This window comes from Adiantum capillus-veneris, chromosome 14, assembly GCF_014529385.1.
Source record: "Adiantum capillus-veneris isolate H3 chromosome 14, ASM1452938v2, whole genome shotgun sequence".
Taxonomy (NCBI): Eukaryota; Viridiplantae; Streptophyta; class Polypodiopsida; order Polypodiales; family Pteridaceae; genus Adiantum; species Adiantum capillus-veneris.
The window spans coordinates 136,637,815-136,664,577 of record NC_140944.1 but is presented as its reverse complement, the minus strand read 5'-3'; the positions used below and the strand labels follow the sequence as shown (position 1 = coordinate 136,664,577).

Here is a 26,763-nt window from a genome sequence, read left to right as displayed (position 1 = left end):
AGGTGGATATCTTATTACAGGTTAGCTTTGCCTTTTTAAGTGAACACAAATTATCATCTATAGACTGCCACACACAAGCATGCTTAATTCCTAGGGCTGCTTCGTCACCTCTAAAGGTGGTAATGTCACACACTTTTTTCCACAATTGAAACTCATTAGGACTTTGGGAGTCAGAATAGTCTGAAAGCATATGTCTAGATTTACTACCACCATACATATTTTATTAGGACAATCCCGTGTACTTCCAAATGCCTTCTTGTCCTTTGATAACTCTACTGCACCCGGCCAACTTTTGATAGAATAGATTCGAGTTCTTTGATACACTCTTCCCTTCTTTCTGCACGCTCCATATTCCAAGCATAATTAATATGGAGCATAAGCAACTTGTCAAGATTCATAGACGGGCATGAAGAGTGTACACATGCATATTTATCAGAGGAATTAGTAGAATAGGATCCCAATTTGGATCGTCCATGTCTCGATTAGGGGGTACACTCTGGTTACAATTGATAATACCTTGAAACCAATTTTGTAGTGCTTTACCCATTGTTTGTGTAGTGGGCACACCTTTCGCAGAGTTGACTGTAACTTTGTCACCCTTACCCTTACCGCCCTTTGACTTGTTGCCCTTTGAATCTTTGCCCTCAGTTTCTAATGAGACTTTATTGTGGCAAAAATAAATGCATGGAAAGAGGGTCATTGCACCTTGTTTACACCCTGACATACACTTGAGAGTTTTCAAGTCTCCTGCCAAATGCCACTCCACTTGGAACGTACCCAGACCTAAAACCTGCAATCGTTGTCTTTCTTGTTGTTTTCGAATGACATCAACGATTGGGGTGTGATTAAAATACCATTTGAGGGACTCATGTGTCTCATGTGGGAGATGAAAAGCTACCAACCACCAGATATTCTTCTTAGATTGAACACCTAAATAGGTGTTTCCCTTCTTGTTAGCATTTAGCTCAACATTGATGCCCACCAAGGCTCTATTCATAAGTGTAACGCTTACCCTTTTGAGTCGTTGACCTTTGACAATCTGACACTCATCAAGTTTCATAAAAAATATAACTTTTGCATCACACTCTTCCTGTGTCAACCTATAAAATCTGATCATTGACTCTTGATGCTTCAACAAGTCAACATAGACATTATTGAACTCACTCTAACGGAAGGATTTTCTCTCTTCTAATGGCAGGGCATCCTCCATGTATTGAAATCCACACAACAAGCTTGCAACATCATTATGGGCGCACCTTTTTGCAACGTTGGCACTATAAGGTGTTGGCAGCAACCTAAACAAACCTTTGCTCTGTGACCTAGTCTGACACGTCTATAGAAAGCTTCGTAGGCCTCGAAACTTATTCTTGTGCTGTCACACACCTCCATCATCTCTTGAGGCTACACAATGCTCTTGAGCTCTTTTGGTGCAAAACATTAGCAACACGAGCATTGGATGGATCATCCAATAGCTCCACCAACTCCTTTAATTTGATGATATGTTGCAGTGGAGTATGTCCAATTTTTTGACCATCAAAATCAATTCCCATCATCATCCGAGTCAAGTTCCTGCATATTGAAATAATATTACAACAAATTGTAGAAAATGTAAGAAATGAGAAGCTTGTATTTGTATTCCTACCGAGTTTGACGGATATGTTTCTTTTGAGTTCCACCGCTTGAAGATAGCATAGACATCTCATGTCTCTTGCGCTTGCAAATGTGGCACCCCAATGGAATGTAAGTGAGATGATCGATTCGTCGGTGCATATTACGCGCAGTGTGTTGTAGCTGAACATAATCGTTTAGACGGTGCTCTTGCTCTATTTTTTGATGCTCTACCTTTTGAATAAGCTTTGACATCTTGTCGTTTAGTTGCTTCGTCTTCTCATTGGCTTCCTCTTAGACTTGCTGAATGTCTTTCACGTACTTCTCTTGCAATGATGAATAGGAAGCATAGAGATGTTTTCTTGCTTCCGTTTCATTGACAAAAGATGAATATAATCTCCAGAAGTAGCCAAACAATCCGTCTCTCCCATCTCCAAGAAAACGCAGTAGCTCAGTGACATTACGAAAGGGCGGTGATGCATTGGTCATTGGATTGCCAGGGTAAATATGACCATCAACCCATAAGTTGATTGCCTTGCACCCAAGGTTCCGTAGCTAATCTCCAGCATTGGGATTAGATGTGCCAAGTCACACAGTAGCGTACTCCTGCTCTAAATCAGTGTTTAATCAAATATCATTTTGACTTGTTAGTAATGTCTTGCACTGGTAGGGGATTTAATGACATTTGTGTTAGTTAATCAAGAAAATTAGAGAGAATATGTAATGGTGACTACTACAAGCAGGTGAAGGTGGCTATGGAGGAAAGAAGTGGAGAGTACTCAGAGATAGGAGAAAAGGATTATATTGTGGAGGAAAGAAAGAGAGGCAGTGCAGCTCAATTTCCTTTGAATTCAAATTATTGATCATGAGTGCTGCACACAAAGGTAGTGGAGTTTTCCATTGCTCTCAGCTGGAGCTGGAATGGGAGAAGCATGAGGGGGGGGGGGGGGGGGAGAGAGAGAGAGAGAGAGGACAGATTTGCAACCTTGGAAGATCTGCACACTGGTAGAAAGAGGTAGCAAAGAATGTTCCTTAATGATTGGGAGGGAAAGTGACAAGAGAGAAAAGGGGGGAAAAGAAAGAGAGAGATTTGGCTCATGTTTTAGAGATAGAATGTAATGAGAGAATATGGAAAATCTACTTTTTTTGGCAAGGGGGGGAGGGGCTGAGAAGTGCCTCCTTTAATGAGTTTTAAGTGAGAGAGAGTGTTTTATATGTTAGAGAGAGAAGAGGGGTGGGAAAAGAACATCTCAAAATTCATTTACCCACCTCTCTTTTGAGTTACTAAATAGACTATTTTCAAATACAAAATATGGAAATGGCTTTTTTTAAAATCTCAGCATAGGTCTTTTTGCCCTCTCTTCTAGGCTTGGTCAAACTTGTCTTAAGCTTTAAGCATTCCCTTAAACTACCAAATAAAGAGGCCCTCCTATACCCCATTAGCTTCCTAATGCCAAAACATCTTTCCTTATCAATTCAAACTTTCCAATCAAAGTCATCAGACTAAATTTGAATTCAACTTTCCAGGGTCAACTAGCGGGAGTTCTCTGGTTCATCCTCCTTGGTTCAAGGTCAGTAATGATCTTTTCTTGGTTATGACCGAGCACAGCCGTCATTGCATTCCCCTAAGATGAGGGTTATTACAAACTACACAAATCCTCGTTCCCAAGTTTGATCCCTACTCGAAAAATCAAAATCCATTTTCATGTTTTTAACTTAACTTAATGTAGAAGATAAAAATTTGGATCAACTTTTTAGCTAGCAATATAACCCTCCAGAATCCACCCTCCCGCCAAACCGTTTGGTAAATGCATATTTCCAAGGTAGTACTATGATACTAGAAAAACAAGAGTCCAATCAAGTTAGCCAGAGAATACATTTTAAGCAAGCATCATGCAAATAGTTTCGTACCCTTGGGAGTGTGCGTTTATCAGGTCATTCCCAACTTTTTCCATTTAAAAATTTTAATTCTCTTTTTCTTTAGTATTATTAAATTTATCTAGTTATCTTTCAAGCAATCACACATACTTCTTTAGGAATATCCCTATCCTTGTCCGAGTATTACCAAAACCCGAGCAAGGTTTGTCGAGCAATGAGAAGCCCGAGCAAGTAGCAAAGTTATTACAAACTATGTCATTATCCACAACTACATTCAACACTATAATTTTAATTTTAACTTTAAATTTTAACGAGCAATCTAATGCAACTCAACAATGCTCATACATCTACAAAGTTTCTAAACTATATTAAGAGACAATTGTCATATCTTATACCCAAAAAAGAAAGATTTCTTTAGAATTGTAAGGTAACAAGTGGAATATTGGGTGGGATGTAGAGAGCAACATGACGTGCATTTTTCTAACAACAACAAGAAATGTCCATCTTGTGACTATGAAGAGTCACACTTGTCATCAATAAAGACATTTCACCCCTGATACTTCTTGTGGGTGTCAAATCGTATCGTATATCAGCAGCCATGGTTTTTGCAATCCACTCAGCATAAACCGGCAACACACTTCTATACAAAAAGAAAAAGATAAGTCTCACAACCCACATGTAAGAAATAAAGAACCTACATCATAGAAACACGAGAAACCTCAAATTGTTGTTTGAATCATTACCCATAATTCTTAAATATTGAACAATGATACCAAAAAAGTGACAAAATAGTTTAAAGTATGATGGACTCTCACTAGTCATCAAAGGGGTTGACACGCAAAGGCATGTCACCCACATCATCAACATCAAGAGAGGTGGAGGCCCCCTCTCTTCTTTGCTTTTTAGGGCAAAATAATGGTTGCACATAATCTGAAATCAAAGTGTCATCACTGTTGACTGCTGCACACACCTACCATGTGCATAAGCATGCTACCAATATGAGCGTTATACCACATCCCAACTCCAAACAAAAACCTCCATGCCTACAAAGAAGCTCCAAAAAACATGCAATAAAAGAATGACTTTGTTGCAAGCCACCACGCCATGGCTACTCTGATTATGATCTCGCTAAAGAAGACTCTGGAAGATGGTGTAGCATCATGTAAGAATCCAAAGGCTGCATACCAAGTCGATTGAATAGTGGGGTTCTCTCAGCCACAAAGCAAGGTGGTTGCATGCCAACCCTATGCACCATAAGTAAGAGAAAACAATGACACTACACCACAACATAGACAATTAGAACAATAAGAATAACAATAACACACCAAAATAAGAAACAAACAGTTAATATGTAGAAGAGCATTACCTCAATCCGACCACCAAATCTATTACCATACCCATAATCTCCATGATGGAGGACTACAATGCGACGATGAATAGCCATCTCTGATGCACAGAAAATCTTTCAACCCAGCCAATGGTATCTCCTACAAGAGGCTTCAAAATTCACAATAGAAAACACACAACAAAAATATAGACAAGTATGGTATAAAATTATGATTGAAGCACAAACCTGCCATAGAGACCATGATTAACAACCACCCAAATTCTGACAAATTCTAATATGCAAGTTGCATGCCTGCACAAACATGGTCCTCGCTACAAATATCCCAAAGGGGCACAACAGGGGAGGCGAAGTGGGAACCACCAATGGGAAGATCCAAAAAAATGAAATCAGCAGCCCATGCGACTGTTCTCCCACCACGCACGCACAAGGTCCCATCCAAACGTGCATGTCATAATAATCAATATCTAATTCTCCTAAATGATTTTCTCATGTTAAACTGATCATTTAATATGGGGAAGTGCTAGGGGAGAAAAAGCTAGAATATTGGTTAAGCTAGCAGACCGGCCACAGTAGGGATCCAAAGGAGGGAAAATAGGGATACAAAGGGAGGGCCATCTGCAAAAGAGCTATGTACAGCAATGGGCTCAAAAGACCCTAAGGTTCAGCCCATTAAGACTTCCAAAATGCTAAGGTTCCAAAATTCAAAGCTTGTGTCCAAAGGTCAAACAATAGGGGGATTGGATGCTTTGAGTGTGTCCCAAAAAGTCTTTGTCAAGCCCTACATAGGAGGGGGCGATCCCAAGAAGTAGGGAATGAGAGAGAAACACCCACACACACTCACAAGCTTCATTTGTACACAAGGGCAAAGAGGGACACATGTCAGCTCCCTAGGCCAGATGCTCACGAGGTGTACTCAAATCCTATTGGATGGCCATGGAGGTGACCAATGAGAATGAGGCTAGAGTAAATCTAGTTTAATTAATTTAAAAACACTTAATTAAAGAACCAATAGGAATTAATCTCTCTAGAAGACTATTGGATAGTCTCCCAAGGGGACCAATGAGCATTCAACAGCCCAATGGCTTGCCTGATTCCTATTGGCCAGGAGGCAAAGGGGTCCAATGAGAGTTTAGATGAATTAAATAATTACCTAAAGCTATCACAAAAGGGGAAAGGGGGACACTTTTCAGAAGGCTATCACTTATGCTGCTTCAACCTTTGTCAATCTCTAATTCACCATGGGTGAGCATATCCATGGATTTTATCTTTGGATTGCCTAAGTCTATCCATGGGAATACGGGAATATGGACAATAGTGGACAGGTTCAGTAAACAAGCTCATTTTATACCTATCAAAAAGACTATCAAAGCCCATCAAATGGAAACCCTCTTCATTGCACAAATCTTCAAGTACCATGGCTTGCCAATGTCCATAGTCAGATAGAGATCCTAGAATGACCAATAATTTCTGGAAGGGTCTCTTTGAGAATTTAGGGACAAGGCTAAACTTCTCTTCGGCCTATCACCCGCAAACGGGTGGCCAAAGTGAAATAGCTAACCTAACAATTCTCGATCTACTAAAAGCCTATGTATCGGAAGTAGATCAAAGATCCCAATGGGAGAAGTACTTACCCTTAGTGGAGTATGCCTACAATAACATTGTACATACTTCCACGGGAAAAGCACCTTTTGAGGTAATTGAGGGAAGATCAAAAAGTACCTTGCTACTTAACACTAGGTTGGTAACCTAACAGGACATAAAAGTGTTCTTTCAGGGTTTTGAAAAAAACCTCCAAAACCATAGTAGATCCACTCATTTTGTAAAATCCTTTCATGAGGTTATAGTTCAAGGCCTGCTACACATGGAAAAAATAAGAAACTTGTAAAATTTCTCATCTTTTGGTCACACCAAGCCTCCAAAGTTGATGGACCAGTACATTTTCATGAAAATAGTCATTTCTTACGTTTTGTTGCATAAAAATAAGATTAGGGATTTTTGTAGGACTTGAGATAAATTCCCTAGTTAACTTCAATGGGTTGGTGATCAGAACATATGATTGCTTCTCACTCACTATTTTTTGTTTTGCCAAAAGAAATAGGTACAAAAAAAGTTGAATTTTTACCATTCTGCAAACCTATCATCAAAGTTTCTATAGCCATGCTCAATACAAATAATATATGCATGTTTTCTTAGTTCCCTATTGTCCTTTAGGTTCATAAGGAGCCATGGATCATGTCAAAAGAATAATACATCTCTTACCAAGGGGAACCTTGGGGACAAATATGAAGTGCTAAATACAGCAAACATGAAAAAACTGGGTTCAACATTATGAGTTGTGGAATCCCATAGAAACTATTCAATATCTAGCCAAATTTGATCCTCATGACTAGATATGGTTCTACCTACAAAATGCATGTAGTTGTCACAAGAAACTAACAATATTGAAAAAGCTATACTTGATATACTAGAATGTTTCGTTTTCTTCTATAATTGAAAAAATCAACCATCATTGTCTACTATGCAAAATAGGGTATTAGGTGCCCTAAAACTCAAGGAATATTAGCTTTATGTTACAATATGCGACATAGAAAATCAAAACTGCATTTGGATATTATCAAAGCCACCAAAAAAATCATAGAAGAGCTAAAATTGGCTAAAAAGCAGGATTTGACAATTTTTGTAATTTGGTCATAACTTACAACTTTAACATTTATTTCTCCCTAGAAGCATCAAGACATGTTGAGGACTACTAAAGATAGTTCTCTAGCATTATAGACCTCACAAACATGAATTCTAGAGTGGTATAGTTGCAAAAAGTTGAAAAAAGCCAAAAACAGGACCCGTTTTTGTAATTTGGTCATAACTTACAACTTTAACATTTATTTCTCCCTAGAAGCATCAAGACATGTTGAGGACTACTAAAGATAGTTCTCTAGCATTATAGACCTCACAAACATGAATTCTAGAGTGGTATAGTTGCAAAAAGTTGAAAAAAAGCCAAAAACAGGACCCGTTTTTTCACACAATTTAGGTTGTGAAATGTTGTGCAAGGACAAGGTTAAAGATGGAATTGATATTCCAAAAAAATGTCGAGTTTTTTTCAGCTCATGAGACAACTTTCTAGATAGATAGCACCTCAAAATCCATTTTGAAACTCTTGACATAATTCAAGGAAAATGGTCACTTAATAGGATATAAAAGTGTCCCATTACCAACCTAGTGTTAAGGTACACGGAAAGAGCTTTGCTGCAAATGAGTATAGCCGAGACCTACAAGAATCTTTCCAAAAGATTAAGGATGCTATCTCTATTTCACAAAAAATGCAAAAGGCTGCTATCTACTGACAAGCGCAGAAGAGCCCAAGCCTTTAAAGAAAATGATTGGGTCTTACTCAAATTTCCCAAGCTCGATTAAGGCACACGACAGGCAAGAATCCTACGGGACACCAAAAGTACTATGCTAAGTTAGCAAAAAGGTACTATGGTCGCTTCCAAATTCTTAGGCCAATCAATGAGATGGCCTATCAACTCAAGTGGCCCAACCATTGGCTCATATACAATGCTTTCCATGTGAGCCTATTAAAGCCTTACAAAGGAGAGCCACTCAAGAACCAACTATTGAAGACCCACCGGAGATCGAGGACCAAGAAGAGGTGTTGCATCCCGAGTCCATTCTCCGACATGAAGACAAGGTACTAAGAGGTGGTAAGACTATCCGAAAATATCTTATTAAGTTTAAGAATTATCCTTTTGAAGATGCTAGATGGATGCAAGGCATACAATTAAAGGATAACCTAAACCTTGTCAATGCTTACAATGCTTCCCTAGAGTAGGCAAATGTACAAATGTTTAAAACGAACAAAGTTTTTGTCTTATAAGACTCTCTTTTTCTTTATTGTGCACAAAAATGTAGTATGCATGCTTAGATCAAGTTTGCGGAGACGACGTCTCCCGAACACCAAGTAGAGCTTGTCACTCTACTATGGAAGACTGATAGGACTAATGTGAAGACATGCTTGAGGCTCTCAAGCGCCAAATGGACTAGTCATCCATTCTGGAACGATGGCGTAGGGTAACATAGGGATCCTCTACCCGCGAGGAAAAGGACTAATGAATATGCTTTATCTTCTCTACCCCATAGTCCAGGACGACTATGATTTCAAGAGAGAGGTAATGTCATAATAAGAAATATCTAATCCTCCTAAATGATTTTCTCATGTTAAACTGATCATTTGATATGGGGAGGTTCCAGGGGAGAAAAAACTAGAATATTGGTTAAGCTAGCAGACTGGCCACAGTAGGGATCCAAAGGGGGGGCCATCTACAAAAGAGTTATGTGCAGCAATGGGCTCAAAATCCCATTGAGACTTCCAAAATTCTAAGGTTCCAAAATTCAAAGGTTGTGTCCAAAGGTCAAACATTAGGGAAATTGGATGCTTTGAGTGTATCCCAAAAAGTCTTTGTCAAGCCCTACATAAGAGGGGACGAGCCCAAGAAGTAGGGGATGAGAGAGAAACACCCACACACACTCACAAGCTTCATTTGTACAAGGGGAAAGAGGAACACATGTCAGCTCCCTAGGCCAGATGCCCACAAGGTGTACTCAAATCCTATTGGATGGCCATGGAGGTGGACCAATGAGAATTAGGCTAGATTAAATCTAGTTTAATTAATTTAAAAACACTGAATAAAAGAACCAATTGGAATTAAGCTCTCTAGAAGACTATTGGACAGTCTCCCGAGGGGACCAATGAGCATTCAGCATCCCAATGGCTTGCCTGATTCCTATTGGCCAGTAGGCAAATGGGTCCAATGAGAGTTTAGATGAATTAAATAATTACCTAAAGCTCTCACAAAATGGAAAAAGGGGACACTTGTCAGACGGTTATCACTTATGGTGCTTAATTTCCATTGCCTGAGGCTGGCGAGGTCCAATAGGGTTGTAGCATGAGTAATTAGGAAGGGGGGTCGACCAAGAGAGAGAGGGGGCTGATTTTTGCAAGGCATTATCACACACACACTCACACAATCTCATGTGTGAAGCAACGAAGACTCTCTCTCCTTCTCAAGCTTTAATGGAAAGCTTACCACCTAATCCAAGCGTGTGAGAAGGGAGGCCTACACCAACAACTCTTGGCTTTGTGATGCAAATCCAACCAAGAGCCAAGCTTCAATGCATGCTCATCTCCTCTACCATGCTAATTAGTAAGCTAATCTATGCTAATATCAGCGATTATGTAAGGAGATGTACATCTTTCTCGTAAGAATACTCCTTCTTCCTCTCAATCTACTCTCATACCCCACTAGCTCTCACCATCTTCGAAGGTGTGTGAGGTCTTGGGTCTGAAACCGTGAGGTAATTGATGTTGTGTTTGATAAGTGTTTTGCTTAGTGCATGAATTTTCCATCTTCATTGCACTAGCTAGTATTGAAGGAACACAAAGAATTGTATTGTAAAGTGTCTCTCTTGATGGGAGAAACCATAATACAAAGCCTTTTTGGAGGGGGGACCGGCTCCATGCAAATCCGGTCCTCAACTGTTGTCAATTACTTAATTTCTCTCTCTTTTGAAGTATTGTTCATGCTATCTAACTAGGTGTTATGCTTTTTATTGCTCTCTCCACCCAAGCACTCTTGTTGATCTCATTAGAAATCTATTCTGAAATGCTCACTATGTTCATGCTATTTTCCGCTACACACAAGTTACTAGGCCATTAAATGTTACAGTGCACATCCCATGTGCTCATGAACACGAATCCATGTTGGATGTCAAACATCGGCCCTAAAATTAGCAGCAATGGCTATGTAGTCCCTAGAAATGGCCATGCGTCATGAGTCAGACGATGAGGACAGAGAAGACAAGGGAATATCAACGATGTAGACAGAAGAAATGTTTTTCTTTGCAACAATCTCCCCAGGAGCTACTGCGATACAAGAGGCTAAACAAAGTGACTTAACTCCAATAAATGAAACAAAACAAACAATTGCATCATAAGTGATAGCTCACCATGCTCTCAGTCCATGTTCTCTACCACCCTAGTCTCAACAACCTCCTTTCCCTTGCACAAGTATTTGTAGCTTAGAAAAAAAAAATACACAATATTACCAATATGTAAAACAAATAATATAAGGAAAAATAGAGTATAAATATCTTCAACAAATTATGTTTGAAACTGTTTGGAGTAACCATATATTGGATATCACCTCATCCACTCTAGGAGGGAGAGGCACATCAAGCAGATGTGCCACCAGATCTGATCATAGTATTGTGAAGCCCTCTCTCTCAAGCCAATAGATGCCCAAAAGCCATGTCTATCCACCATGGACATGTCTCCATCTCCCAAGTAGTGAGCTTATGCATGGAAGGGGAGTACATGCATTCTTCCCCAGTAGATAGTTGTGCCCAATGCTTAGCTAAGAATGGGATTCCTAGAAGAAAGCCTTTTCCAACCAAGAATAATAGAAATCTAAAACAAACAAACAAAATAACATCACTGCAACCTTCATAATTATAAAATTCTTGAAATAAAAGTATGATTAGCTTGACCTATAGGCTAGCCATTGAGATGCCATGCTTATTGTGTCCACTTTCTTCAAAGCTTGCTTGTCAACATCTTTTGTCTTACCTTCAAGAGAGGTTTCCAAAGGATAAAGATAGGGTCGTGCTTCAAACTTGAGCTCCTCAAAATAGGAGGCAAGAGAGCAATCATGAGGCAGCAAAATACCATCAACAATAATGATAAAGTCCTCCACAAACTTTGTGGCCCTGTCCAAAATCCTTTGCAGAAGGCTCTCTCTATGAATCCAACTACAAAACAAGGAATAGGAGAAAAAACTAAAATAATCACAAAAAACTACCAATTCTACCTCGAAGATTCTTAAAAGTCAAAGAATCTTTACTTACATGTGATACACATGATCTCCTTTCTTTAAACCATAAGATTCTCTAGTAATCTTGTCTGCCTCAAGCAAGGAAACCCATAGCAATTTGCTCAAGACAAGAGCATCATGCATATCAATCAAGTTTAGTTTCTCAAGCGTAGTCCAACTGTCAGGACCCCACTTGAGCGCAAGAACTCGAACCATCCAATCCAGTGCAAGATTCAAATCAACAATATTTAGCAATTCAATTTGTGAGCAACGAATAAAAGAACCAAGTTCCAACAACTATTACACTATGTGCAAAACACCTAGACAAAAATAATGCAACCACCTTCCCAACGCGCTCTCCATATTTGAGTGCTAAATCATTGAGAATCTTCTCCTCCTCCTTTATAAGTTCTTCATTTGTCATTGTGTGCCTAGCTTGCTCTATTCTTTGGCTCAATTCCTTGGACACTTGAACCTTCGACACATACTTAAAAATATATAATTTGCAAAAAAAAAAAAACACATACTCTTTGGCTCAATTACTTGGACATTTTAACCTTCAACACATAATTAAAAATATATAATTTTCACAAAAAACAAACATAAGATGGTTCTAAAAAAGCAAGCCAGAGACACTTACATCGTATAGGAGCTTTCCCAAGTATTGACGAGTAAGTGGATACAAAGGCTCCACACCCTTCGAGTATTTCTTACGGACTGCAACAATCAACTTTTGATCTTTTTTTGGAAACCCCTTTACATAGGCTTCATAATCTGTTGCACAAATGTAGTTGACAAGCTCATCCCTTATATGAGTGACAACAAGGACATGTGTGTTCATTCTATTCCAAGTTCATATACAATACATACAAAGTCAGAAACATAAAAGAAATTCTGTGCTAAAATATATGGAAAGTCATAAAACTTAAAAATTCATTCTTTGCAAGTTACTAAGAAGATCTATCTCTGGCACTCGTGTAGGATCAATAACTGTACAAAGCACACTCCAATGTTTCTCTCGATCAGAGGAAGATCTCTCTTTAATACCAGTCGTCCAAGTGACCGTTCTATGATTACCCTCCCAAATGTAGAACATTTTATTAGAGAGAACTTGAAGATTTGGTATTTTAGAAAGCTCAATTTCAAACTCTTTGTGTATATCAACCCATATTGGGTCCCATGAAGAAATAAGGTCCGCTACAAAATAGATAATCATACACAAAAAAGAACAATTAACAACTATTTATGATAACAAGGAAAAACACCCAACAACCAGACAGTAAGGAACATCAAAGTAGAGAAATGAAATACTTGTCACATAAGCCTTCTCCTTCTTACAATTCCAAATTGAAACAATAAAAGCTCATTTTTCTTGCATGTAGCCCTCTTTTGCAAAAGCAGTTTTCAATCTAGTGACATCATTTCTTAATCCTCTCACCCTTGCATAGGGGATCAATCGACATAAAGGAATTGGTGGACAATCAAAACAACTAAACATGCGAGTACATTGAAGAATATCTTGTCCTCTATGCATGTAGAGCTTGTGCTCATCCCCTTTGTCTGTATCTGATTACTGCTACTGCATCTCTTACGACATAAGGCACTATTTGTAAACATGCCTCTTGCGGGGCAAGAGACTCATCAACTTCATTTATGGAGCCAAGCCCCAAGTCTTGACTTTGCATCTCCTCTTCTTGTGTCTCCAAACCTTTTGTCATATCTGTGATAGCGACTGCACTTATTTGATCACTACTTTCTAAGATAGTGGAATCTTGAGTTGAAGAAAGTCGTCTCCCTCTTTGACCTTGTCCATGAATTGAAGGACTCGCAAAGCACAACCAAAACCAATTTATTTACGTCGCTGAAATTTCCTCCAGGCATCCACGCCGATGCGGATGCCTAGAGGCAATTCAAAAAATCAAAAACTTTATCTTATTGTTGAAAATCCCCCCAGCCATCCACGTCAGTGTGGATCGCTTGAGGGAGCTTATAGATTTAAGAAAAGCATGACCAAATTATAAAATTTTATCTTCATAAATTCCTTCTAGCCATCCATGTCGGTGTGGATGGCTTGAGGGAGCTTACTGAGTTTAATAAAGCATGACCAAATTCAAAAATCATGTCTTCAAAAATCACTGCCAGAATCAAAAAACAATGTCTTAAGAAACTCCTTCTAGTCATCCATGCCGGCGTGGATGGCTAGAGAGAGCCAATAGAACTCTGCAAATCACTCTTCATTCAACCTGCTAGATTTTTGCATATAACTATATTATGCATATAATCTATGTTTAAAACTTCTCCTAGCCATCCACGCCGACGTGGATAACTAGAGAGAGCTTACAGATAGATAAAATTTGACGTTTAGAAATTCATTCTAGCCATCCACACTGGTATGGATGGCTACAGGGAGTTCTTAGAGGTTAATTCGGGAAGTATTTCAAGGCTCTAGGGATGGTGTGAATGTGGAGCTCGAATAAATCAAGAAAAAAAAATGTGCATTAAAAAGTATTGTTGTCATCATTTAATGAAACACACTCAAACTCTAAGACATGAAGCTCTGAGACATCATAAACCAAGGAATAATTTTAAACTAAAAGCAATAGCGCAATCTGAGGACTTCATTAGTGCAATTAGAGATGACATTGCGCAGGTATAGGACATGAGAAGAACAAGCAGAGGACTGCTTTAGCACAAGCAGAGGGCTTGAGAGTAGCGCAGGCAGAGGGCTTTAGAAGAACTCTTTTCATCACGTCTGAAGAGAAAAACAAGCGCAGGTCTAATTTTGCATCAGGTTTGAAGAGGGGATTTGGGCTTGAGATATTGAGAGGGTAGGTGAAATTCGGCTAGCACTTTTGATTGTCATTACTATGGTAGTGTTTCCAAAATTTTAAAGGTTTTTAAAGTGTTTTTTAAACTAAAAGTAGGCTCGTTTTGAATACTTTATATTTCATGTTGTAAATATTTTATATAGTGAAAACCTTTTATTATAATATATTTTTATAAAGCAATGATTGTCGATTATGGGAACAAGAACGTGCAAGCCTCCTAGGCGGCTTATGGCTATGAAAAGAATTGTAACCATATCAGTCCATTCTCTTTTAACCAGCTGTATCAATCTATAGGTTACCATTGCTTTCTTCTTATCCAGATCAATATTTTTAACCTTCTACTCAACACACTATTAACCCATGGGGAGATGCATTATAGTTTTTGGGTCAGGGCGTGGACAGAAGCTAGTGATGTTTGAGAATAGAATCATTTTTTGACATTTCCTTCTTTGCAAGAATATTTTGAGGTCCATGATCCTAATTTTTGTCTCCGTCCATTAACATTATTTGGACCGCAAGTCAAGGTAGAAGCTACTATATCAGCAGATGGTGAACAAACTTTTATGCTTGATCATGAGCAACAGAGTTCTACAAGGTGGATATTAGAAGTGAGGATCAGATTGATGTAGGCATTGGCAAAGTTTCTCAAGACAAGAAAGACAACAATGGCCACCGTTCTAATAATGATCTTTGCAAAGTACCTCACTCAGAGATCAATGCGAGTGTGATTGACATGATTAAGTGCATGCCTTTGCAAAGCAATTTACATATTGCGCTCCATCAAGCCAAGAAAGTGGTCTCTATTGATGAGCTCCGAGCTCATTATGATGGGTATATTGCTTTGAATTACCACCAGCTGGTCATTCTTCAGGTATGAGTGGTATGTAGCAAAGATATGATAGTCACATGTGGACAGAGTATGTCACTTGTAGCAGTGACAGCTTTAATGGTATTGTCAGATTTAGCAGATGCTCTAGGCATTTGCGTTGCATTAACATTGATTGTCCATTTATTTGTGCTCAAATATGTTCAATGAGTCTCATGGAGAGGTCGTCTTGTTAAATCAAGTCCTAAAGGATTGATCTCCTCTCAATATGGCACACTGATATGCACTCATTGTGGACAAATGCAAGAAAGTGTCTCTACATGTCCTGCAATTATTTACTATTGTTTGCCTAGAGATAAGCATAATTGTACTAGGTGTGCTTTGCATCTTGGAGAACATATAATCATCCATGTGCAGAAGGGAGGAGTCGGATGGTTGAAAGTCACATAGATGAAATGTTGATTGATCATGCAAGTCAAGATCCTTTGGTGACTGTGAAACAATTGGAGTGGGCCACCACTCATGAACTTATCATGGAAAATCTTATTGAAGCAAGTTCAACAGCAAGTGCTATGATTAAAGATTTGGAGTTTGTTGAATTCCTTGACATTATGACTTCCTTTTCAAATAAAAGGAGAGTAGAATGAAGTTTGGAGTCTGCAAAAAGATCAAAGAATATCACTTCAAAGGGTCTTGAGGTACTGTTGACTTGAAAAGAAAGTGCACAGATCCTTTTATCCATAGTATCCTTTTTCTAGGACATTTGGGTGATAAGGTACAGCCGCATGCATTTAAAATGTCAATTCAGGGACCAGGAAATGGAGTTCATTTGGTGAATCGGATGCTCCCTGGAGATAATTTGAAGCAGATGTGGGTGCACTTTGATCATGTTCATCGTGTTCAAGGATGACCGACTATGTCAGCGCATGTCTATGACCCTCTTATGTACAAAGCTACTCACCATTACAACTGTCAAGTTTAGCGTGGGAAATAAATATGCTCAAATTGAATTTTGGAAGATGCTGAACAATGTGGTTAAGGAATAGGGTTTTGATAAGCGAGAGTTCAGGGGATTCATGGCAGTTGGTTTGTTGTGCGTACTGTTTATTTTGGAGGAGCAAAGAAGTCTATTCCAAACAAAGAGAGATCATGTTTGTTTCATTGGGAGCAAAGTATGGTTTGACATACTACCAATTGCATCCGTCCCACATTTCAAGAGGAGCACAAGATTTTGTGTCGCAAGTGGAGAACTGCACCTACAGAGAATGCAGCTGAGCATTGTAAGGGAGAGCTTAGAAGATTTTGGAAAACAAGAATGGCCATTGAAGGGGAGATTGCTTCATTAGAGACATGGTTGTCTTGTTGGGATGTAAGAGTGCCTCATTGGGGAGAAATATTTGTATCACAAGATGTTGTAGGTATCTTTTTCCCTCATACAAACTTGTATGAGTCAAAACATGCTAGTATGCGTACCTCTGTTGGTAATAAGGATCACATAAGTTTGTACGAGGCAGCATGTGGAGATATGGCTTTAGCTGTGCTTCAAAGTGTGAAATATAATGCCTATTTGAAAGGTTTTAGGAGATCCACCAATCCCGGCATTGAAGATTTGGCAGATCGCTTCATGAGTCGACCTTCATCTGCTTCAATGGCAGCAGGAAAGAAACTAGTTAACCTCACACATCCTAAATGAAACGGAGGACATCTGTTTAAACGGAGAGCTCTATATAGGTATAGGAAGTTATGCTGAGCTATGCGAGGATGAGAGAGAGATCTCTTAAAGCCATAAATATTGTATTTGAACAATTTTGCTCCGTTTTGTAAAAACTCTGGCTCTCTAAGTACCTTCCATGTTGTATAACGCTCCTTTGATTTTGCACTCACATCCTGGGCAATCCATGGCCACATGCACCTCCACCACCTGGTTGGTCGACTGCAAGATTTGATTGTGTGCTCTCTCTCTCTCTCTCTCTCTCTCTCTCTCTCTCTCTCTCTCTCTCTCTCTCTCTCTCTCTCTCTCTCTCTCTCTTTCGATTGAAAATTCTGAGTTATCGACTTGCCTCTTCCATCACTCAAGCTGAATAGAAAAAGAACGCGTTCTGTTGTTGCTAGCCTTTGAACATTCCAAAGAGATAGTTGGGATTCTTGTACGATTCTCCGTTTTGAACAATTTTGCCCGTTTTATAATATATATTGTGTTCACGTGGCTTTTTGTCCATTTCTATTTATATGCGTCATTGTATTTAATGGTCTTTGCGTCCACTCCAGGTACGTATGCTCTAGGTATGTTCTCACAAGCAGGGACGACAAGCACTGGGCTCTGGGTGCGATGGAGACTGAAGATGCAATCGCGAAGGGAGTGATCTATCTCTGCTCATAGATGCAGCTCGTCTCACCGCTAGATCTTTGATCGGGTGAAAGAGACGCTAAGAAGCACTACTACTGCTTACTTAGTGTCTCTTTCACCCAATCAACTAGATTTAGTGATGAAAGAGACTCTAAGAAGCACTACTACTGCTTCTTAGCGTCTCTTTCACCCGATCAACTAGATTTAGTGATGAAAGAGACTTTAAGAAGCACTACTACTGCTTCTTAGCGTCTCTTTCACCCGATCAACTAGATTTAGTGGCGGGGCAAGCAACATCTATGAGCAGATACGGACTTCCTTCGTGATTGCAGCTTCAGTCTCCATCGCATCCGGAGCGCAGTTCTTTACAAATTCACCCTCATTCAACGAAAACTCTCTACACAGGAATCCCTCCTCTCTCTCTCTCTCTCTCTCTCTCTCTCTCTCTCTCTCTCACCCAATCAACTAGATTTAGTGATGAAAGAGACGCTAAGAAGCACTACTACTGCTTACTTAGTGTCTCTTTCACCCAATCAACTAGATTTAGTGATGAAAGAGACGCTAAGAAGCACTACTACTGCTTCTTAGCGTCTCTTTCACCCGATCAACTAGATTTAGTGGCGGGGCAAGCAACATCTATGAGCAGATACGGACTTCCTTCGTGATTGCAGCTTCAGTCTCCATCGCATCCGGAGCGCAGTTCTTTTACAAATTCACCCTCATTCAATGAAAACTCTCTACACAGGAATCCCTCCTCTCTCTCTCTCTCTCTATCTATCTATCTACTTGTCCATGTTTTCTACTCCATTCATTCAATATTAAGTTTAAATGTTTGTGTGTTTAATGCAGGTATGGATGATGAGGAGTTTCTTTCTTCTTTGTCACCCCAGCAGAGACAGTGGTACGTGGACTGTCATCGCTCTGGCGCACCATCGCGCGTTCCTACTCCATCTGCATCTCCCTCTGTTTCAGAGCATTCAGCGCGCTCCGAAGCTTCGGTGTCGACGAGACGATGTGGGGATGCCGTCGCCGATGCTTCGACACCGCCTCATGTTTGACGAGGCTCTTTACCCTCCCCTTCTTTGCCCGCCCCGATACCAGCCACGGCATCGCCATCGACACCAGGTTTTGCACGGCTAACAGCCGTTCCTAGCGGCTACACACCACTAGCTACTCCTCCAGGAGTCACTCCAGTGGACACTCCTCGCTTCGGGGCTCAGACTCCAGTGGAGACACCTGACGTCCGTACCCCCGTCGACACGCCGCTAGAGACCCCTGTCGGGACACCCAGGTTCACGCATCAGCGGCGAGAGGGCTTGCCTTACTCCGTCGACTTCAACGGCGGCATCATCTTGGATGATAAAGACAAGAAGGTGATTTCGCGCATGCCCAGTCTTTGCTCTCAGGTGTTTAGACACTACATACTAAACACCTAGAGTGAAGTACCAACTGATTTAAAAGACAGAGTCATCAGCATGCTTCATGACGAGTTTCCCATTCCAACACGGGATGAGCGCTTCAATGAAGACGTGATGAAGGTTCGAATGCGCGAATACTGCAAGCACAAGCGTTCCGAAGTGCAAAAAGCAATCAAGCATGGGTGGAACACACCACATTGGCTAGCCAAAGAAGATTGAAAGAATGCGAAGAAAGCAGCGCGTGAGAATCTCGACAAGTGGAAGTAACAAAAGGAGACAGCCAGAGCGAGTAGAGACAGGGAGCTCGCACCACTTGGGGAGCAGCGGGTGGGCATCATTTGAGGCCGATTTTGTAAGTGTTTTCGCATTGCTCTTTATGTTTGATAGTTTAGGGTTTGTGGGTTTTTAAATTCTAACATAATGGATTCTTTGTATGTTTTGACAGTGGTCGATGATGACAGGACATGATCCCACACCTTACGAGCGCGAGTACGCAGGCAGGAAGGGCTTAAACGCCCTACTTGACATTCTGAGTTCTCGCGGCGGCATGGTTAGTATTAGGGTTTATTCTTTTCTATTTGTTGTATTGTTTTATAAACGTCACTATATGTTTATATTTACAAAAAGCTGTCTTCTTTTTTTTTTTGCAGAATTCGACAGATATGCCACTTGGACATGAGACGTCTGATCAGACGACGTCAGTCTAGCCGTAGCTAGATAGCATTAGTTTCTTTTTGTCATAGCTTATGTATCATGAGACGACTTTTATACGTCTTTTTGAAAACCATGTATATTTTTTTAATAATGACAATGGTGTTGTAACTATTACATTTGCAAAGTTTAACAACAAGTGATTTTGCCTATGATATGTACAATCGGCCTTGATTTACTTTCATCAATTCACGCTTGTCAGTTTTGTATCTTTATTTTGCAAACAATACGCACTATGAATGATGGAGTTAATGGTTATATTGTCTTGTGGGTGACTATTTTAGGTCTATATCTACCTTTGCACTTTTTTTCAAAGGTGAATCAATTAATAAAACATTCAATATGGTTGATGGGTGACAAGGCATTCAATGCCCTGCCACCAATTTTTTTTCCTCTCGGGCATCGCTATGAACGTCGCTATATAAAGGCTCTGCTGCGTCGCTATAAACGTCGCTATAGATGGCATGCAAACGTCGCTATAATCGTCGCTATATAGCGACGATTATAACGACGCATATATCGACCGCTATAGTGACACCTATAGCGACGTTCCCATATCGACGCTATTAGCGACGCCCGGGTTATAAAAACCCAATGTATTTTCGTCAGTAACAGCGTCACAAGAGCACACAACCTCTTGCAGTGAATACACCAATTTGGTTAATGTCAATGTTGATGGAAGGTTTTTGGCATGTATTAGTGATATAACAATTTAAAAATTGTTTTTAAGGTAAAGAAACTTAGTAGGAAGTGTCTCTAACCAGCAAATATCCAAGATATATACAACTAATATATTGCACAAGGGTGTAAAAAAACATTGTAAGTTTTGCCTCGTTTATGGTTTGCTCGATTTTGTGTCAAAAAACATTATAACTTTTTCTTGGTTTATGGTTTGCACGAAAAACATTGTAAGTTTTGCCTCGTTTATGGTTTGCTCGCTTTTGTGTCAAAAAACATCGTAAGTTTTGCTCGGTTTACGGTTTGCTCGATTTTGTTGGCTTGGATTTTGGGATTCCTCTCCTCGTCCTAGGACTCAAGTATCATGTCTCCTTTGCGTATCCTATCTCCTCTGCCACATGTGGAGGCGGTGCCTTTACACAATTTCTAATTCTTATTTTTATTTATCTTGTTTGGAAAAGGCTTACAAAATTACTCTACTCTATGTTCCCTTTAGATAAATAATATGAGAAGCAGAGTAAATATTTAGCTGATGAGGAATATCCCATTTAGATTCTTTGCCTTTCCAAGGTTCCTTTTTACCAAACAATTAGAAGAGTTACTTAATTAAACCACATCTTCATCCCTTATCTAATCTCTTTTTCGATCCATTTTCCTGCCTCCATTCTCATCGGCATCAGGCCTACTCGGACTAATCCGATTTCTAAACGCATCCACGGGTCCTCCCACTCAATCGAGACTCACTCCCATCCAATCCCAACTCCAGGGTATTAAATGAACCCAAACTCAAAATATAGTCCAATAGGTATCAATCCTAGATAGAAAGGACCATCTCCCACTGCATCCCACAAGTAAACACATGCGCCAACCTTTTTCCAAACATTCAAGATAAATTCCACACTTAAACTTTCTATGTTACGCTAGGGCTATCCATATCAAATCTTCTCAGTTTCTTGGGAGTTAAGTTTTTGTCTTGACATAGGTTTCAAGGTTAACTCGCGTCTTTGATCGTCTCCCTGTTTTTCTTTCTTGCATCATTTGCCACCCATTGGGCATCTCCATGAAAGTGGTGGGAGTTTTATGTGCAAGCAACACGGACATCACTTTCGTGAAGCTATCCCCTTACTCCCCCTTTGTAATTGCAAAAAAAAAAAATGAAAGTAGATAAACTTGAAATGAACAATGTGAATGCTCTCTACAATGACCTTTGCTTTAATGTGAGCCATGATTTGTAAATGCAAACTTTAAAGTGTACCAATTTTTAATCTTAAGGAAAATAATCATAAAACTTCCTTTGATTGATTATGCAAGTGTAGATAATTGATTATGCAAAAGTAGAACCCTTCAATGAATGATAGTATAAGAGTAAATGCAAAGTTCTTAAGAGTGTACATGCTAGTGTAGTGAAATATGCTCATACAATGGAATATGAACAATTAACAAATCCTTCTTTAAGATTGGATTTAGGTATACCTCTGCTTCCGTAGAAAGGATTGAAAAGATTTAGGAGAGACTCAAAGATTTGGAGGTTTTCCAAATGACAAGAGAGCGGGGGGAGAATAATCTTACTTGGAATGAGAATCCTCTTTCAGAAGAAAAAAAAACTCCTTTGATTATGATAAAATTATTCTTCAAGACAATTTCCTCTTGAGAGAATTAGATGCTAACTTAATTAGATCACTAAAAATCTTACACACATACTTTGTAGAGAGGGGAAAAAAGATTCTATTTTTTCACTTAACTTGAATACATAATCGAAGAAATTTGTGATCCTTTCATGAAAGTATTCCTTTTGGAGAAATTATAATGTCTCTTTTAGAAAATGAGGTTAGTTCCAAGTTTTACACACAAAAAAATTCCAATACTTAAGTGTCTTTGATTTATGGCATTTATACCCATTGAGTAATTTAGGTAAGAGAATAAGAGTAACTTAAAAGTCCATAAGAGATTTTTGCAGGGGATTATGGGATAATTATAGATATTAGTCGCCATTCATCATGCATACTATCTAGATAAGTATGATTTCCAAGCACCTTTGAATAAAGAGAGTGTTTTCTACTCTCTCTATACCATACTAGCTTGGTAATGTAAAGAACTTGAAATAACATTATAGTTAGCGGTTAGCAACATTGTTAGTTAAAGATTAAGAATGAATCATAATTTGAAAGGAACAACAAAAATTAATAATTTGTTCTTCTCAAGCAAGCAAGACTCAAAGCTTGCTTATGAAAACATGAGAGCTTCAACATGAATTAACTCAGAATGAAAAGAAAACCAAATTCAAGATGTACAATAGCATGAAGATGACAAAAAAAAATACCTTGGTATATATATGTAGAGTCTTCTCCTTGCTTTGAGGATTATTGAAGAAGCTTGGTGACGTAGTCGACCCTCTTCTTCTTCACCTTCACTTGAAGATCACAAATTGTACTACTTGGTATGACAGAATGGAATGAGACAAAGGAGATTCAAGCTATGGCAAAGTTGAGAGCTAGGAGAGAAAAGAGGGAGAATGTAACGACGAGAAGAAGATCAAGTTATGGCAAGCTTGGTTATGGCTTTGGCCATGGGTTCTCTTGGAGAGGACGTGTGTGTTTGCAAAAGGCTTGCATATGGCTTCCCCAAGTTTCATCTAGAAGCTTACTCTCTAGTTATCTATATCCTATTGCTTCAACTCTTGCTTTCTAGGTTATTCAAGTCTTTGGGTGATGTCTATTTATTTTCTAGAGTGGACATTGTCGTCCATCATTTTGGAATTCCATTGTTCTTAAAACCGATGGAGGGCGTCTAAATGCTATCCGCACTATCCCACCCAGCTAAGTACACTATATGGCACACAACATGTGAAGAACTTTAATATAAAGATCAAAATGTTGATGGAAGGAAAGGCACCCAAGAAAGATGATAAATACCTAAGCATGACCTAAGCATCCATTCAGAATGGCATGGAGAGAGGCAATTCAAGATACTTTAACAAATTGAGTGCTCTAATCTTTCAATTCTAGTTTGAGGAAAAGACCCTTAATTGAAAAAGTGCATGCCCTTCAAAAGCACAAGCTCATGCGACCCGCCTACCACGCATCCCGCTCGCTCTTACCAAAGGTTTAAAATGAGAGAGAGAGAGAGAGAGAGAGAGAGAGAGAGAGAGAGAGAGAGCACTACACATCTAAGGGAAGCAATGTTGCAGGCCAATCGACGCCTTCTCCAACTGAGAATGTACATGAGGAGGCCTCAGTCTGCATTCTAAAGCGCCCTCATCTTGTATGGACACATGAGTTATACAAGAGATTGCTGGATGCAGTCACTCACCTTGGCGTGCAAACGGCGTTACTAAAAACCATAATGTAGCCTATGAATGTGAAAGGCTTAACAAGGGACAATGTAGTGAGCCATCTGCAGAAGTGTCAACTATATTTGAAGAGGGTGCAACAAGGGCTTCCAAGAGAGGGGGTGCTAGCATCTGACCACCTTTTCTCGTTGACTCTATTACCACCAACAAGTAGAAGATTTTAGCCAAGGGTTCATGTAGATGTAAATCAAGGTTTCTTTACCGTTCGTTAATCTTGTTTCGATCAATAGAGGGCACATAGCTGGAGTGCTATCGAGGTCTTGACCTCCTATGGATCCATCCTCTTACAATGTATATGGAAGACTTGCCCATGAAATTTCTCATGGTGATGTGTCGAATGTGCAACAGTGGAGGCAACAACACTGTGATCCCACTCAACATTGTCCAAAGAAATAACTTTACTTTATTTTTTGCATTCACAAATGTAGGTGTAGTATTTTGTACTTGCTTGTATTTATTATCTTCTTTTCTATGGCGGTAGCTCCTTTTGCTCAGTATATTTGACTATGTATGAAACTCAAGACTGCTCATATACCCCCCCCTCCCCATGACACAACTGTGGGTATACAAGCTCATCATTTTCATGCAATGATTGCACTAAGGTTGGATGAGAGAGAGAGAGAGAGATAATTTTTAATATCGTCCTCGAAGGTCAAATATGACCTATAGGACCAAAGTTACATGTTACATGTGATGCAGTATGTGTGTGGTTGATGAGTGATACTCGATGTTTCAAAATTGTGGTGATGAGAGTTGCAATGAAGAGCCCACACTGTGGTTGGGAGAGGAAAGTGTGTAAGTCTAAGTCATGGCTAAAAATTTGAGAAAATCAAGTTTGGATGCGACCAAAAGCTGAGCACTCTAATAGTGTGTGATACTCAGACTCTCGAACTTGCAGTGAGTATAATGTGCACAATCGATTTAACTCTTTTTCATTTATTCGACGCCCTGTCTCGCATCGAAGGGAGTAGAAGCTAATCCTAATGGCTGCGACAATGCATATTACTCACAAGGGGATAGTCTCAAGCATGTAAGGTGAGTATGACTTCTTCTTTTTGCGAAGAACATAGTTTTGTACTTGGGGACAATATGGATGGTGTAATGTATGAAGCGTGACCCACCGGAATCCTCTCAAGCCATAATACATTGGCATTGTAGAAAAGCTTCATTCGCTTGGGAGTTTATTGAGACATTATGTAACAAGCGTAATGCATCCCATCTCCCAAACCACTTCGTTATGTCTTGCATCCATCCCGCGCTCAAGATCCTGCTTTTATGCGTCTTTTGAACGTTCCTTACTTCCCGTGCAATTGTAGAAAGTTGATGTAAAAGCCCGTCAAACGGATCTTTATCATGTACTCCACAACCCTTTCCATGTCCATAACATTAATTAGAAGAGATCCCGACTCAAAAAGTAGAAGCATATATATGATGTTTGTGTTTTAACTTGGAGAAAGTTTGTAAGAAGACGTTTTTAGACATTCTCAAACTCTTTCCAAGTAGACTTTGAGATCTCCCGCTCCACAATCCAGCCCCATAAAGAAGAACCGGTGTCACCAATGTGTCAAAAAGATACTTCTTGAGAACCAAACACTTAATGTTTTTCGCATTACACATGTTCTTAAATGCATAGTATGATCTCTTTTTGGCTTCAAAATGACACATGCCACATTCATACCACTTGTGATTGGTCAAAACCTCAAAGCCAAGATACATAAAGCTCTCAACAACTTCAAGTCTCACTGTTGTACACAATGCATGGTTTCTCCTTATGCTTGGTTTTCACAGGCATTACCTTTGTTTTGGATTCATTCACAATCAACCGACTATGCAAGAAAAACCTTTTTAAGGACAACCATAAGCTTTTGTGCATCCTCTAAAGTGTGTACTAGAAGCACTACATCATATGCATACAACAAAAACATGATTACCACATTGCAAATAGCGACACCCTTCAATGCTGTCTTCTTACATAAAGTAATACCATTTATTCCACCTGATCAATGCATAAAACAAAGAGAGTTGGTGACAATAGACATCCTTGTTTAACCCCAATAGTGCTTACAAAAAAATCTAAAATTTGAAAAACAAAGAGAATTGGTCACAATGTACATCACCTTCTCATAGATTTGAAAAATTGCAAGCATAAACTCACTTGGCACTTGGAGTCCTTCCTGTGAGAGAGAGAGAGAGAGAGAGAGAGAGAGAGAGAGAAGGATATATATATTCAAACCAATCATTCATTGCTATCCGATCATTTATTTGTGAGTCATGGAGAGAGGCTCTCTCTCTCTCTCTCTCTCTCTCTCTCTCTCTCTCTCTCTAGCTAGCTAGCTAGCTTGATGCATTTACATAGTTGTACTACCTACGCATATAGACATGCACATACCCCTACTAATAGAGTGCCCCCTCCCCAATGGACTCATTGGCTCAAGTTCTGAATACATCATGTCCATTCATAAATGATATTCTCAAGAGCTGGACCATGTATATGACAAGATGATGCCGAGTACAACAAAAATACGCACATTGCCAGGTACAATTTCATAAATATGCTAAGAACAAATGAAATGACAGAGTGAGCACCACCACTAACAATGGAAATTTCATGATGCTATGAAGAAACATAATGCCATAGATATTTGGGATTAATGACGATCTGAAATGTTTTTTGCACCCTTGTAGGTGGCTCTAATTCAATTTAATTGTAGATTTCTTTGAAAGTGAATGGCAAAAGGTTAGAAATCCTAGTAGGAAATGTGGATCTCTTATGAAAAATGGATTGTATTAGGATGTGAAAAAGTGTGAATAGTCAAGAGCGTGGAGGAAATGAAAGGTGAAAAGTTGTCCAGGAAAGTCGAAACAATTAAGAGTAGATGAAATGAGGAGTCTGATTTGCCTAT

General features: G+C 39.4%; 1 protein-coding gene across 4 annotated transcripts; it reads right to left on the bottom strand.

The window, feature by feature from the left end:
- Positions 1–4,201: 4,201 nt before the first annotated feature.
- On the bottom strand, positions 4,202–26,711 carry LOC147443204 (uncharacterized). 4 transcript variants are annotated; one of them, XM_086529110.1, is made up of 5 exons: positions 12,344–26,711; positions 11,738–12,178; positions 11,460–11,641; positions 10,841–11,300; positions 4,202–4,973 (listed from the first exon to the last, which is right to left on the bottom strand). In XM_086529110.1, exons 1-2 carry the CDS (start codon positions 12,542–12,544, stop codon positions 11,960–11,962), a joined length of 420 nt encoding a protein of 139 aa, XP_086385236.1. In that variant the 5' UTR covers positions 12,545–26,711; the 3' UTR covers positions 4,202–4,973; positions 10,841–11,300; positions 11,460–11,641; positions 11,738–11,959. The 4 variants fall into 4 exon arrangements, with proteins under 4 accessions (XP_086385236.1, XP_086385235.1, XP_086385237.1 ...); XM_086529109.1 differs by lacking the exon at positions 10,841–11,300 and having other exon boundaries at positions 4,202–4,762; positions 4,853–4,973; positions 11,738–17,897; XM_086529111.1 differs by having other exon boundaries at positions 11,738–17,895.
- Between the last annotated feature and the right edge of the window lie 52 nt (positions 26,712–26,763).

Bases quoted from the DNA above. Each gene is read 5' to 3' on its own strand.
- LOC147443204 (XM_086529108.1), bottom strand. From the start codon at position 11,919: ATGGTTCGAGTTCTTGCGCTCAAGTGGGGTCCTGACAGTTGGACTACG. The intron at 11,642-11,737 runs GTAAGTAAAGAT...CTTGTTTTGTAG, and splicing joins GGAGATCATGTGTATCACAT to TTGGATTCATAGAGAGAGCC. The intron at 4,974-11,459 runs GTAAGACAAAAG...AGCCTCTTGTAG, and splicing joins TTTGGAAACCTCTCTTGAAG to GAGATACCATTGGCTGGGTT.